This window comes from Triticum aestivum, chromosome 1A (assembly GCF_018294505.1).
Source record: "Triticum aestivum cultivar Chinese Spring chromosome 1A, IWGSC CS RefSeq v2.1, whole genome shotgun sequence".
Classification (NCBI taxonomy): domain Eukaryota; kingdom Viridiplantae; phylum Streptophyta; class Magnoliopsida; order Poales; family Poaceae; genus Triticum; species Triticum aestivum.
This window is the reverse complement of record NC_057794.1, coordinates 38,452,976-38,467,835: the sequence shown is the minus strand read 5'-3', so window position 1 is coordinate 38,467,835 and position 14,860 is coordinate 38,452,976. Positions and strand designations below refer to the sequence as shown.

General features: G+C 45.2%; 1 protein-coding gene across 1 annotated transcript; it reads left to right on the top strand.

Moving 5' to 3' along the window:
• Positions 1–10,713: 10,713 nt before the first annotated feature.
• LOC123097920 (protein Rf1, mitochondrial) lies at positions 10,714–13,271 on the top strand. Its single transcript, XM_044520120.1, has one exon. The coding sequence runs from the start codon at positions 10,714–10,716 to the stop codon at positions 13,084–13,086; it is 2,373 nt and encodes a 790-aa protein (XP_044376055.1). The 3' UTR covers positions 13,087–13,271.
• Positions 13,272–14,860: the final 1,589 nt, after the last annotated feature.

The following is a 14,860-nucleotide window of genomic DNA, read 5'->3' as shown; positions in this document are numbered from 1 at the left end:
GTTCATTTTGCAGTGTGTCCAGATCACATGAAAGTGACATGTCTATGAATCTTTTAATCTTGGATGGGCGAGGAAAGGTAGGCAATTAGTCTAACGCGACTGGTTACAATTTTAGTGGTAATTACTTCTGATGGTGATTGGGAAAATATAGAAGCCTCTTTGATTTAAAGGATTTTTTTGCATATGAATTCTTTGTTTGATTTGTTGCGTTTTATCTTATGGATTTTTGCACAGCATATTCAAAGAAATTTTCTATGGAATATTAGGCGTAATTATGCATTTATGCTTCGTCTCCTTGGCCACCGAAGTAAGACTCTGTCTGTTTAGCAGAACATACAATGTCTGTAGCTCTTGCGCTGTCCTGGAAATGAACTTAAGGAATTCAAGTTGAATTCAAGTGCACTTTGTTTCCCTCTATATTCATGGATAGCCATCTTCTTGACGTGCGACTTGATGCATTCAACAGTAGGGACCTCCTGCCAGAACTTGGAGGAATAGGAGAAATGCTAGTACGTTTTTTGGTTGATCAGCCATGCTTCTGTAGTATGAGTATCCTTTTCTTTGTTGTTGATGCATGTATGTCCAGCTAAAGGGAATAGATAGGCAAAAAACAGTATGTAACTGCGTCAGATAAGATGACAATTGCCTAGCAAGTCCATTTTTTTTTCTGTTGTCAAATGAGCCCTCCAGCTGTATGAGATGTGGATTAGTGAAGATGCTATTTTCGCTCAAGTAACGAGGAACCCCAATCGGTAGCTGTATGTTTTTCTTTTCTTTTTGAGATATTGGTTGTATCTTGAAATCTTTCATTTAAATGATTTTCATAGGAACTATTTCCATGCTGGTTGTTTGATTTGTTGAATTGTATCTTACAAAATTTTAAACTAAATTTAAAGAAATTGTCTGTGGAAAACAATAAATATGTTTCTTCCATATCGTGCAATCAAGTAATTTTTATACAAAAATAATCATGTATGATTCTGGTCGATATGACAATACAGTCATATATCTTTATATTTAGATGTCTGATTCTGTGAATTAAAGAGATCCTTAGATCAACTCTAGCATGTCTCTAAACACTACCTCCAAACAAATTTTTAGGGTATAGGAGAAAGATACATTTCCAACAGGGATCCCCTACTACAACCACCTCACCCATCTCCCCCGGTACTCTAGCTTAGCTGCTACCACCTCGTCATCCACCTCCAGCATTCAAAAAGTCGCCATGATGAAATGATGCAATGATTTATTTACTTACTTGAGTTACAGAATTTAATGGCATGAATCGCATGATGACATGATGAAATGATGAGTTGCAAAATAATGGCATGATGAAATGATGCAATGCAAAAAGAAAATAGAGCAAACAATATAATAATAATAATAATAATAATAATAATAATAATAATAATAATAATAATAATAATAATAATAATAATAATAACGGAAAGAATCGGTCTCGGACTGTCACACGCTACCACCTCGTCATGCACCTCCAACATCCCCCAAGCGCCCTTCGGCCTCTATGTGCACCTCCGTGACGTCATCCACGTCTGACCTACTGACCCAACTTCCCGATGTGGAGCTTTGCTCCACCCACCTTCATGTTCCCGAAGCGAGGTGGCCTTCTTTGTATTCCGGTGTCATCCGTCCTCCCCACGCAACCCAGTGATATTCGACAATAATCTAGGAGGGTGGCAGCACGGGGAAGTAAACATTGACTGTGTGATCAAAGAAGATGAAGGGAAAAAGAAGAAAATTTGACGGTGTTGACCGGGGTGAAAATCCGCTCTCACTTGTCAGGCCGGCGACGACGGCGTGTTGGTGTTGTCACCTTCTTGAAGGTGCCACCGTGGTACTCATTGGTCGTCATGTTGCTCCAGGGGAAACCCTGATCCTCAGATTGGCCGGTGGTGGCGCTTCGGTGTCATTCCCTTCTTGAAGGCATCGTCTAGGAGTCCATCGTTCGTCATTCACGGCTTTGTCTCATTGCGGGGGCGAGTCCATGGGTGAGTGCCCCGGCTGCTCTGTAGTGTTGTTGCTTAGAGCTGTTTGGGGTGTTGTTGTTGTTTCAACGTCTATGTATCCAGCCTTGAGTGTGTGTGGTGGCGTGAGTTTATATCGGCTTGTTGTTGATGGTGGTTGTTTCATACATAAACACTAGTAGAAAACAGGGCTTTGGTCCAGGCCGGGTCAGCCCATTAGTCCCGGTTCAGTCCAGAACCGGGACCAATGGGAGCATTGGTCCCGGTTCGTGAGCCCAGGGGGCCGGCCGGGCCACGTGGGCCATTGGTTCTGGTTCATCTGGACCTTTTGGTCCCGGTTGGTGGGATGAACCGGGACCAATGGGCCTCGCTCCTGGCCCACAATCATTGGTCCCGGTTCGTGCCTCAAACCGGGACTAAAGATTAGACCTTTAGTCCCGGTTTGAGGCACGAACCGGGACTAATGGGGTTGAGACCTTTAGTCCCGGTTCGTGCCATGAACCGGTACTAAAGGTCCCATTTTCAAACTCTACCCCCCCCCCCCGGGATCGCCTTTTCAGTTTTTAAAAAAATAAAAGGAAATGATGGAAATGTCAAAAAAATAAAAGAAAATAAGTTTTCCATGTGATATGTGGTCTAGTTGTTGGGAAAATTTGCAAATGTGAATTTTGACTTTATTTGCAAAATCTCTCTGAAATTTGTAAAAATGGGCATAACTTTTGCATACTAACTCGGATAAAAAAGTTTTTTATATGAAAAATCATCTACTCGAAAAGTTACATCCGAATTTAACCGGGGAACCTCGTTAAACATTTTCAAAATCCTCAAAAACCTAATAGAAAAAAAGTTACGGGGCTTTTAAGATCTAGAGTGAAAAAATCGAAAAAAATTCAAACATTGGGCAAACTATGGTCAAACAATGGTCAAACTAATTATTCTAAAATATTAGTGTTACTAAATAATTATTTCAGTTATTTCAAATCTGGTCAAACTACGGTCAAAATGTGGTCAAACAATGCTCAAACTAATTATTCAAGAAATATTAGTATTACTAAATAATTATTGTTTTTTAAAACAATAGTTTCAAAATAAAACTATGAAATGTGTCACTTCATGCTCAAGCAAAATTCCTGAAGGTTAATAGGATTGACATCTTAGTATTGTCAGGAAAACAACAAGTGCAGACTTGGAGCGAGGGAGAATAGAACCCGGAAGTTAAGCGTGCTTAGGCTGAGGGAAGGATGGGTGACCGTTCGGGAAGTTAGATGATTTGGAATGATGAGGGGTGATTAGAGGATAAATTGAGAAGTGATGAGGGGTGGTGATTACAGACTAGAGGTTAAAATAATTCAGAAATTTGAAAATAAAAAAAATTCAATTTTTTTTTCAAAAAAAAACATAAATTTTTTTTTAGTCCCGGTTGGTGTTACCAACCGGGACTAAAGGTGGAGCTCCACGTGGCCGCGCCGTTTAGTCCCGGTTCTGGATTGAACCGGGACTAACCGGGACTAAAGGCCCTTATGAACCGAGACTGAAGGCCCTTTTTCTACTAGTGAAAGCGAATGAAACGCTTTCTCGTCAAAAGGAAAATATATAAAATAAAACATCGAGCCAGTGACTTATGGGTCTGACTCGTCAGACAAAGGAAAATGAAAAATAGAGCTATAAAAGCATCGCTAGCAGACCCCTTAAAACATACCAAACTGTAAAATAACCACAGATTTATAGTCTTAGGCGAAAAAAGCGACCCGAATAGAACCCGTAAACGACTGCGACCTGTAATTCTTTTTAAGGGGCGTGGTAAACATCGCCACCGAACCTGTGAAAATAAGGATTTCAGAGCCAACCCGAGGGTTCTGTATATGCGAAAGACCATTGGTAGGAGTCCAACTGCCATCGGAACCTTCATGGCTAGCTCCCGGCCGCCGCCCCGGCCGTCCCCGGCCACCGCCCTGCTCATTCGGGAAGCCGCCCCACACGTCCGCCCCCGGCCGCTGCCCTGCTCATCTGGGAAGCCGCCCCACCCGTCAGGGCCGCCGCCGCCCCGCACGTCCCCGCCTCTGCTCGCCAGATCAAAGCCTTATCATCGTCTTCCTCGACCTTCATTGCCTGAGCTCACCATGGCCACGACGGCATCAGCGCGCGCACCAGCAACACGATGGGAAGCGGCAGCAGTACCAGCCGCTGCGACGCATGGAGGGGCTGAGCTTGGGGTCCGCGCTCTTCAGTGACCCGTGCTGGTCGCGGCCATGCTCCTCATCCCGCTCGGCAAGCGCTACTGGGCCTTTCCAGCCTCTTCCTGCTGACCACGCTCGCCGGAGTCACGCTCGCGGCGCCTCTCGTTCTTCTCTTCAGTTCGGTGCTCATGCTCGCTACGCTGGGGGTCACGCTGGTCGTCGCAGGGCTCGCTGCCGCTGGCACGCTCGCCGTCTCAGGGCTCTAGGCACTCGTCTGGGTCGTGGGGTACATCTAGAGGGGCCTGGCGCAGGGCGACTGAAAGATCGTGGATGTCGCCTAGAGGGGGGGGGTGAATAGGCGTTTTAAAATAATTACGATTTAGGCTTGAACAAATGCGGAATAAACCTAGCGGTTAATTTGTCAAGCACAAAACCTAAAACAACTAGGCTCACCTATGTGCACCAACAACTTATGCTAAGCAAGATAAGCAACTATGCGATAGCAAGATATATGACAAAAAACAATACGGTTATCATAAAGTAAAGTGCATAAGTAAAGAGCTCGGGTAAGAGATAACCGAGGCATACGGAGACGATGATGTATCCCGAAGTTCACACCCTTGCGGATGCTAATCTCCGTTTGGAGCAGTGTGGAGGCACAATGCTCTCTAAGAAGCCACTAGGGCCACCGTAATCTCCTCACGCCCTCGCACAATGCAAGATGCCGTGATTCCACTAAGGGACCCTTGAGGGCGGTCACCGAACCCGTACAAATGGCAACCCTTGGGGGCGGTCACCGAACCCGTACACTTTGGCAACCCTTGGGGGCGGTCACCGGTACCCGTCAAATTGCTCAGGACGATCTCCACAACCTAATTGGAGACCCCAACGCTTGCCCGGAGCTTTACACCATAATGATTGAGCTCCGAACAACACCAACCGTCTAGGGCGCCAAGGCACCTAAGAGGAACAAGCTCTAGGGTGCCCAAACACCCAAGAGTAATAAGCTTCTCAAACTTCACTTCCACGTATCACCGTGGAGAACTCAAACCGATGCACCAAATGCAATGGCAAGGGCACACGGAGTGCCCAAGTCCTTCTCTCTCAAATCCCACCGGAGCAACTAATGCTAGGGAGGAAAATGAGAGGAAGAACAAGAAGGAGAACACCAAGAACTCCAAGATCTAGATCCAAGGGGTTCCCCTCACATAGAGGAGAAAGTGATTGGTGGAAATGTGGATCTAGATCTCCTCTCTCTTTTCCCTCAAAAACTAGCAAGAATTCATGGAGGGATTGAGAGTTAGCAAGCTCAAAGAAGGTCAACAATGGGGGAAGAACACGAGCTCAAAAGGTTAGGTTCAATGGGGAAGAAGACCCCCTTTTATAGGAGGGGGAAAATCCAACCGTTATGTGCTCAGCCCGCACACGAGCGGTACTACCGCTCCTGGTCCCGGTACAACCGGGCGATCAGGCGGTAGCACCGGTTGAGAAGAACAACCGGACCAACCGCCCAGCCACCGCTCAACCACCGCATAGGAACAGAAGGGAGTCACCCCTGAGTGCGGTAGTCGAGCGGTACCGGGCCGGTGCAACCGCATGGCCTTGAGCGCTCGGGCGACTAAGTCCTGAGCGGTCGAACCGCTCCGGACACCGGTGGTACCGGTACGACCGGACCAACCGGGCCACCACCGCCCGAGTACCGCATCAAAACAGAGGCCTGACCGGTACTTGGGCGGTGCCTGGCCGGAACAACCGCCCAAGTCTTTGCTGAGCAAGTTGGCGGTACCACCGCCCGGAAGCAGCGGTACAACGGCTGAGAGCTCCAAGCGGTACTACCGCTGGGGCACGCGGTACTACCGCTGGGACCAGACAAAAACCACTCTTAAGAAAACCAGAACTGCCATAACTTCTGCATATGAGCTCCGAATTGAGCAAACTCAAGCTTGTTGGAAACAAGACGACGAGTAGCATCAAAATATAGTAAGAAGAGGCAGGGGAGGTATGCCAACAAATAGAGGAGTGAAACCTCCAACCGAGAAGAACCGGCAAAACCTCCAACATCGAAAACATCATAGAAGATGCATGTGAACTCCGTTTTCGATGAACTCGAGCTTGTCATCAAGATGACCATAAGCTCTAAGACTCACAAAGAGAACCAAACAAGAACCAAGAAAGATGATGCAAGGATGCAATGGTTTGAGCTCTCTACGAACGATACGATCAAGCTACTCATCGAGAGCCCCCCTTGATAGTACGACAATCGATCCTATAACCCGGTCTCCCAACTACCATCATGATGTTGGGGAACGTAGTAATTTCAAAAACATTCCTACGCACATGCAAGATCATGGTGATGCATAGCAACGAGAGGGGGGGAGTGTGATCTACATACCTAGTAGATCTACAACGGAAGCGTTTGGTTGATGTAGTCGTACGTCTTCACGGCCCGACCGATCAAGCACCGAAACTACGGCACCTCCGAGTTTTCGCACACGTTCAGCTCGATGACGATCCCCGGACTCCGATCCAGCAAAGTGTCGGGGAAGAGTTCCGTCAGCACGACGGCGTGGTGACGATCTTGATGTACTACTGCAGCAGGGCTTCGCCTAAACTCCGCTACAATATTATCGAGGACTATGGTGGCTGGGGGCGCCGCACACGGCTAAGGAAAAGATCACGTGGATCAACTTGTGTCTCTGGGGTGCCCCTGCCTCCGTATATAAAGGACTAAAGGGGGGAGGCTGGCCGGCCAAGGAGGGCGCGCCAGGAGAGTCCTACTCCCTCTGGGAGTAGGATTCCCCCCCCCCCCCCATTCCTAGTTGGAATAGGATTCGCGGAGGGGGGAAAAGAGAGAGAGGGGCCGGCCCCCTCTCCTTGTCCTATTCGGACCAAGGGAGGGGAGGGGCGCGCGGCCCATGAGAGGCTGCCTCTTCTCTTTTTCACTAAGGCCCATCATGGCCCATATAGCTCCCGGGGGGTTCCGGTAACCTTCCGGTACTCCGGTAAAATCCCGATTTCACCCGGAACACTTCCGATATCCAAACATAGGCTTCCAATATATCAATCTTTATGTCTCAACCATTTCGAGACTCCTCGTCATGTCCGTGATCACATCCGGGACTCTGAACAACCTTCGGTACATCAAAATGCATAAACTCATAATATAACTGTCATCGTAACCTTAAGCGTGCGGACCCTACGGGTTCGAGAACAATGTAGACATGACCGAGACACGTCTCCGGTCAATAACCAATAGCGGGACCTGGATGCCCATATTGGCTCCTACATATTCTACGAAGATCTTTATCGGTCAGACCGCATAACAACATACGTCGCTCCCTTTGTCATCGGTATGTTACTTGCCCGAGATTCGATCGTCGGTATTCCAATACCTAGTTCAATCTCGTTGGTGGCAAGTCTCTTTACTCGTTCTGTAATACATCATCCTGTAACTAACTCATTAGTTGCAATGCTTGCAAGGCTTAAGTGATGTGCATTATCGAGAGGGCCCAGAGATACCTCTCCGACAATCGGAGTGACAAAACCTAATCTCGAAATACGCCAACCCAACATGTACCTTTGGAGACACCTGTAGTACTCCTTTATAATCACCCAGTTACGTTGTGACGTTTGGTAGCACCCAAAGTGTTCCTCCGGTAAACGGGAGTTGCATAATCTCATAGTTATAGGAACATGTATAAGTCATGAAGAAAGCAATAGCAACATACTAAACGATCGGGTGCTAAGCTAATGGAATGGGTCATGTCAATCAGATCATTCACTTAATGATGTGATCCCGTTAATCAAATAACAACTCATTGTTCATGGTTAGGAAACATAACCATCTTTGATTAACGAGCTAGTCAAGTAGAGGCATACTAGTGACACTTTGTTTGTCTATGTATTCACACATGTATTATGTTTCCGGTTAATACAATTTTAGCATGAATAATAAACATTTATCATGATATAAGGAAATAAATAATAACTTTATTATTGCCTCTAGGGCATATTTCCTTCACATGAGACCGGTAAAATAGAAAAACTATCAAGGGCAAACATTTGCCTTACACATGGTCCACTTGAGCTAGATGATGACAATCTTGACTCCCTCAAGTTGGACTACCTTTCTTGATTGTGTTGACTCAATGAAGACTAGTTGATTGCTCCCCCATACTCCACTATGGGTGAGCCACTCTTCCGCACATCTTCACAAGTCCATTATCACCACAAAGGACGGCAAGCTTCAAGCATTTGATCTCTTCATGATGCTCCACTTGAACTTGCATACCGCAACCTAACCCCACAAAGAACTCTCACGAAGACCATGGGTTAGTACACAAAGCGTAATTGACAATTCTTACCATACCATGGGATCACTTGATCCCTCTCGGTACATCTTCTGCGCTTTGTGAGTTGATCAACTTGATTCACTCTTGACTTAGTCTTGATCATCCTTGAACCTTTCCAATTCTCTTCATTTGAATGATGTCTTGAAGGTAGACATGAATGATCACACAATCTTCTTCTTCAAGACATGCTTGCAATAAGCTCAACTCTCACATGACCAATCTTTGGATAATTCCTTGAATAACACCTTGGTCGACACAAACTCTCCTTGAAACCAACACATGTACTCCAAGAAAAGCCTATGGACAAAACCTTCAAATATAACTCAAGGCAACCATTAGTCCATAGAGATTGTCATCAATTACCAAAACCAAACATGAGGGCACCGCATGTTCTTTCAGCGACTCCAGCCGGGATGGGCGGGATGGTGGTGCAGTTGTTGGATAGCAGGAAGCGGCACGACAGATAGGGGGCGTTGGGCACAGAGTTGGGGACGACGCCGAAGATGCTCATGGCACCACCAAAGCACGGGACGTCGCCAACACCTAAGGTGTGTTTGGTAGGGTGCATGGAGGGTGCATGAGGGCAAAAATTCCCAATCCGACCCACTTTTGCTTGTTTGGTAGGGTGCATGGGCTCATCTGAGCGATGCTCATCTGATGCATAAAAGTGTCCTCAGCCATGCTCATCTCATGCACCCCAGACAGGGTGCATCGAGGCAGCTATGCTGGCCCTGACACTCGTCCCCACCGACCAGACCACGTCCAGATATGTTTATTTTTTCAAAAAGAATCAGAATTTCAAAATTTGTTTAAATTTTTGAAAAACCTTAGAATTTCAGAAAAAATGAAAAGTTTGAATATCAAAATTGTTTAAATTTTTTAAAAAATCATAATTTCAAAATTTGTTTGAATTTTCAATAAATATTTGAAATTTCAATTTTTCTAAAAAAATCGTAAATGTTCAGAATTTCAAAAGGAAATCAAAATTTGTTTGAATTTTGAAAAAGTAGAATTTTTTTTATAAAATTTTCAAATTTTGTTTAAATTTTCAAAAAAACTCGTAATTTCAAATATGTTCAAATTAAAAAAAGAATTTCAAAATTTATTTTAATTTTCCAAAAAAGTTTAGAATATCAAATATTATTTAAATTTTCAAAATATGTTTAAATTTGTGTTGAGATTTTTTCAATTTTGTTCATCATTCAAAAAATATATTCAGAATTCGAAATTGTTCAGCATGTCTAAACACATGCAGGCTACCAAACAAAATCTCAGCTCAGCATGTCTCAACGCATACATCACTGCCAAACAACAGCAACTGCATGGACTCAGCATGTCTACACTCAGCATGTATGACATGAGAACAACTAGGCTAGGTCCATACATGCTACCAAACACACCCCTAGTGCTGCACGGGTGAACGTACGTACGTGTCGTGCGCATGCGTTCAATTTGTCAAATTAGATGTACGTATACGTGTTCAGAGCATCTCTAACTAACCGCGGACACGGACGGGAGGAAGAAGAAGGCGTGGGAAAAAATATAAACGAATATTCGATTTTACAATTTAAGTTCGAGGGGTTTATTCGGCCGCAGCTTAAATCAATCTTTAAAATGCATTTTTCGCGAACTGAAAAACGCGTTTTCAGTTCCGCCATTTTAAAGGATCTGCTGCTAGAGATGGGCTCTAGAGAAGAATGAACAAAGATACCGTGATTAAGCATGACAATAGGGCATGGAAACTGTGTGACTGCAGAAACCTCCGCCTGCGTTCGAACTGACAAAAAGTAGCAAAGCTCTCTCCACTGCGCAACAGGTGGTGTGCGTCGTCTTGGTTCAGCGTCCCGGCGCGGACACGCTCTGTGGCCGCGGCAAAGGCTGCGTGGGGAGACCATGAACGCGAGGACCACGAGGTGGGGGCTGTGTTTTGGTTTTCGGTTTGAGCTTTTTTTCGCCCTAGGCCGAGATGGCCGAATTTCGGCCATTTTCAAAATTTTTGGCTGAAATTTGACCAAATTTTGACTGCGATTTGACTTAAATTTAACCAAAATTTACCAAATTTGAGCAATTTCGGCCTACATACACTTTTTGCCTCAAGCCGAGATGGCCGAAATTCGGCCGAAATCCACATTTTGCGGCCGAAAATCAAAACACACGGTGGGGGTGGAGGTGGAGGAGGAGCTGCGGCGGAGGAGGCGGATGTTGGACATCGGCGTCGTGAAGGATCGGCGGAGGCGGAGGCGGAACAACGGGGCGAGGAATGATACCGGGGACCGGAATTGCTGCTGCATGGAAACAATGATGCCGGGGCGCTCCCTCAACGGCTTCCTCGCCGCCCTCGCACGTGCTACGTCCTCTGCCGCCCCCGCCTGCATCAGAGATGGTCCTGTCCTCGTCGTCGCCCTCTTCAACCGCTTGTGCCGAGAACAAGCCGTCGTGCGGGTGGCGCCTCTCACAGTCCACACCTACGGCATCCTCATGGACTGCTGCTGCCGCACGTCTCGCCCGGACCTAGGTCTTGCCTTCTTCGGTCGCCTCCTCAGGACAGGCCTCAAGACAAACGAGATCACCGCCACCACCTTCCTCAAGTGCCTCTGCTACGCAAAACGGACGGATGAGGCTGTGAACGTGCTGCTTCATAGGATGCCCGAGCTCGGCTGTGTGCCTGACGCCTTCGCATACTCCACTGTTCTGAAGAGCTTATGCGACAATAGCATGAGTCAGCAGGGGCTCGACCTGCTCCATATGATGGCGAAAGAAGGAGGTGGCTGCTCCCCCAACGTGGTGGCGTATAGCACAGTCATCCATGGCTTCTTTAAGGAAGGTGAAATAGGCAAGGCATGCAATCTGTTCCATGAAATGATGCAGCAAGGTGTTGAGCCCAATGTGTGGACATATAGTTCAATCATTGATGCATTGTGCAAGGCCAGAGCAATGGACAAGGCAGAGCTAGTGCTTCAGCAGATGGTTAACAAAGGTGTTCAACCCAATAATGTGACATATAGTTGCATGATCCATGGATATTCCACATCTGGGAGGTGGAAAGAGGCTGCTAAATTGCTCAGAGAAATGAAAAGCCGGGGCCTTATACTAGATATTGTCACTCGCAACTCGTTCCTGGCCTCCCTTTGCAAGCATGGGAGAAGCAAGGAAGCTGCAGAATTTCTTGATTCCATGACTGCCAAGGGCCACAAACCAGATATCGTATCATACTGTATTTTGCTTCATGGGTATGGTACTGAAGGATGCTTCGCTGATATGATTGATGTCTTTTATTCAATGGAAAGCAACGGTATTGCAGCTGACTGCCATGTTTTCAACATATTAATTAATGGATATGCAAAACGTGGAATGACAGAAGAAGCTATGCTGATATTTACTGAAATGCGGGGACAAGGAGTAAGTCCAGATGTAGTCACCTATTCCATTGTAATAGCAGCACTTTCCAGAATGGGCAAGCTGACCGATGCTATTGAGAAATTCAATGAGATGACTGCCTTGGAAGTACAGCCGGACACAACTGTTTATCACTCACTGATTCAGGGTTGTTGCATAGACGGTGATTTGGTTAAAGCTAAGGAGCTGATGTTTGAAATGATGAACGGTGGTATTCCTCGGCCTAACATTGTGTTCTTCAATTCAGTAATAAACAGTCTGTGCAAAGAAGGAAGGGTTATGGATGCACATGATGTCTTAGACTTGGTTATAGGCATAGGTGAGAGGCCTAATGTCATTACATTTAATTCACTGATTGACGGATATTGCTTAGTCGGGAACATGGATAAAGCATTCAAAATACTTGATGTCATGGAATCAGTTGGTGTTGAGCCTAATGTTGTTACTTATAGTACACTTCTTGATGGCTATTCTAAAAACAGAAGGATTGATGATGCTTTGACTTTGTTTAGAGAAATGCCGCGTAAGAGAATTAAACCTGACACTGTTACATATGGCATCATGTTGGATGGGTTGTTTCGTGCTGGGAGAACTGTCGCTGCAATGGAAATGTTCCATGAGATGATTGAAAGTGGAACAACAGTGGACATTCTCATATACAATATAAAACTTGGAGGTCTTTGTAGAAATAATTGTGTAGATGAAGCGATTGCACTGTTCCAGAAATTGCGAGCAATGAATGTGAAGTTCAATATTGAAATACTCAATACCATGATTAATGCAATGTACAAGGTTCAAAGAAAGGAAGAAGCAAAGGAATTGTTTGCTACAATATCAGCCAATGGGTTGGTGCCCAATGAATCTACTTATGCAGTAGTGATAAGAAATCTTCTAAAAGGCGGAGCAGTAGAAGATGCTGACAATATGTTTTCATCAAAAGACAACAGTGGCATCGTTCCCAGTTCCCGTCTTATAAATGATATCATCAGAATGTTGTTGGAAAAAGGTGAGATAGCCAAGGCTGGCAATTATTTGTCTAAAGTTGATGGGAAGAGTATCTCACTTGAAGCTTCAACTGCCTCATTGATGTTGTCTCTCTTTTCAAGGAAAGGGAAACATCAGGAGGATATTAAGTTGCTCCCTGCAAAGTATCAGTTTTTTGATGGGTTTGGTTGATTAGTTGATATGCTGCATATGAGACTAACTCCTCAGAAAGCAGTTATGTTATTGCTTGCGAAAGCTCTCCTGCCAGAACAACTGTATAAGAAATCCGAACTTCCTACTTGTATGGTTGAGTTCATTTTGCAGTGTGTCCAGATCACATGAAAGTGACATGTCTATGAATCTTTTAATCTTGGATGGGCGAGGAAAGGCAGGCAAATAGTCTAACACGACTGGTTACAATTTTAGTGGTAATTACTTCTGATGGCGATCGGGAAAAGATAGGAGCTTCTTTGATTTAAAGGATTTTGCATATGAATTCTTTGTTTGATTTGTTGTGTTTTATCTTATGGATTTTTGCACAGCATATTCAAAGAAATTTTCTATGGAATATTAGGGGTAATGACTTCTGATGGCGATTTGGGAAAGGTATACAATCTTGAGATTTTGTAAAATCTCTAATGTGTTCACTTTTCTTCATATGAATGCATTTTTAGTAATGTAAATCTCGCAGATATTTGAGGTTACTGATTCTATGTTGAGAAATCTGTTTTATATGTCAGGGCAAACTGGACCTGGAAGAATGGATGTTTGAGTCTTTGAGGTTGCCTATGCTATGTTGAGTTAGCAGATTCAGGAGCTCGTGCCAGAATCTCATGTACTTTATGCTGTCAGTTCCACTGTTTTAGCTTTGTTGCATACATGTGAGAAGGGTATTTGCAGTATGATTTTTCTTTCTGCTTTACTTCATATTGAAGATTCAACTATTTTTCCTCATCATGTAGGTAAACGTACGACCAAGATTTCACTGAGTGTGAACTTTCGCTTCAGTCTGCAGGACAGCAGCACCGCCTCGTGTGATAGAGGGTAAGGAATTAAAGCATCTGCTCGAGGAATTAAAGCATTCCTCTCCAGTTTTGGTGCGCTCCATTCTTAGTACTTCTCTGCCAGGAAACCAAGCTGCAACCTTTACTGTTATGTGCTGCGTGGTAGATTTCCACGCAATTTTGTTATTGTGGCGAGAATTCTTGAGAAAAAATATTTACTTTGGGAATGCTTGGATTCACCTCACGAAACTAATAGGGTGGGGGAGGGGGGAGGCATTGAGGCCATGGTGCCCATGGAGCGGGGAGAGAGGTGAAGGAAGAAGGGGGAAAATGTCACGATCCGGGTCTCATCCATTGATAGCTGACAGGGTACAGCAAGAGTTGGGTGAGGAAGAGTGGTACAGGAGGGAGGAAGGAGAAGGTAGGTCAGATGCAGAGAAAATAGCGAGAGATGTTCAGAGTCAATTTCTTCACACCCCACATGCTGGCCAACAGTGTCCCTTATATCACACACGTAACCACAATCTTACATGTGGGCTTACGCTCCACAATACCAGCTCACAGAGCCATCTGACTTGAGAATCACGCTGGTGCTTGCTTGGTCTGCCTGCTGGATCTGGCTTCTTCAGGGGCAGGCGACTCGTGGTCCGTCATCACCATTGACAATGGTGAGGGCGTGACAGAAAATGATTGGTAAGGAATGGGATGCCACCATTCTTATCGGACAAGGATGCTTTTGAGATGGGCAACTATTCATTGAAAGCCTAAACCTCCCAGGATATTTATATGAACTGTAATCGAAGAAATTTTACATGTGCCATGAGGTTATTTCTTATACTTTCTGAGCAAATTTCATTTCATCTGCACATGCAGGCAGTCTGTCACACGCAGACAACATCACGTCCGAACAAAATTCCATTATTCCTGCAAACCATGGTGGTTGGGCTGCTGGTGGCCATGGT

Coding starts and splice junctions, on each gene's coding strand:
- LOC123097920 (XM_044520120.1), top strand. CDS start 10,714: ATGTTGGACATCGGCGTCGTGAAGGATCGGCGGAGGCGGAGGCGGAAC.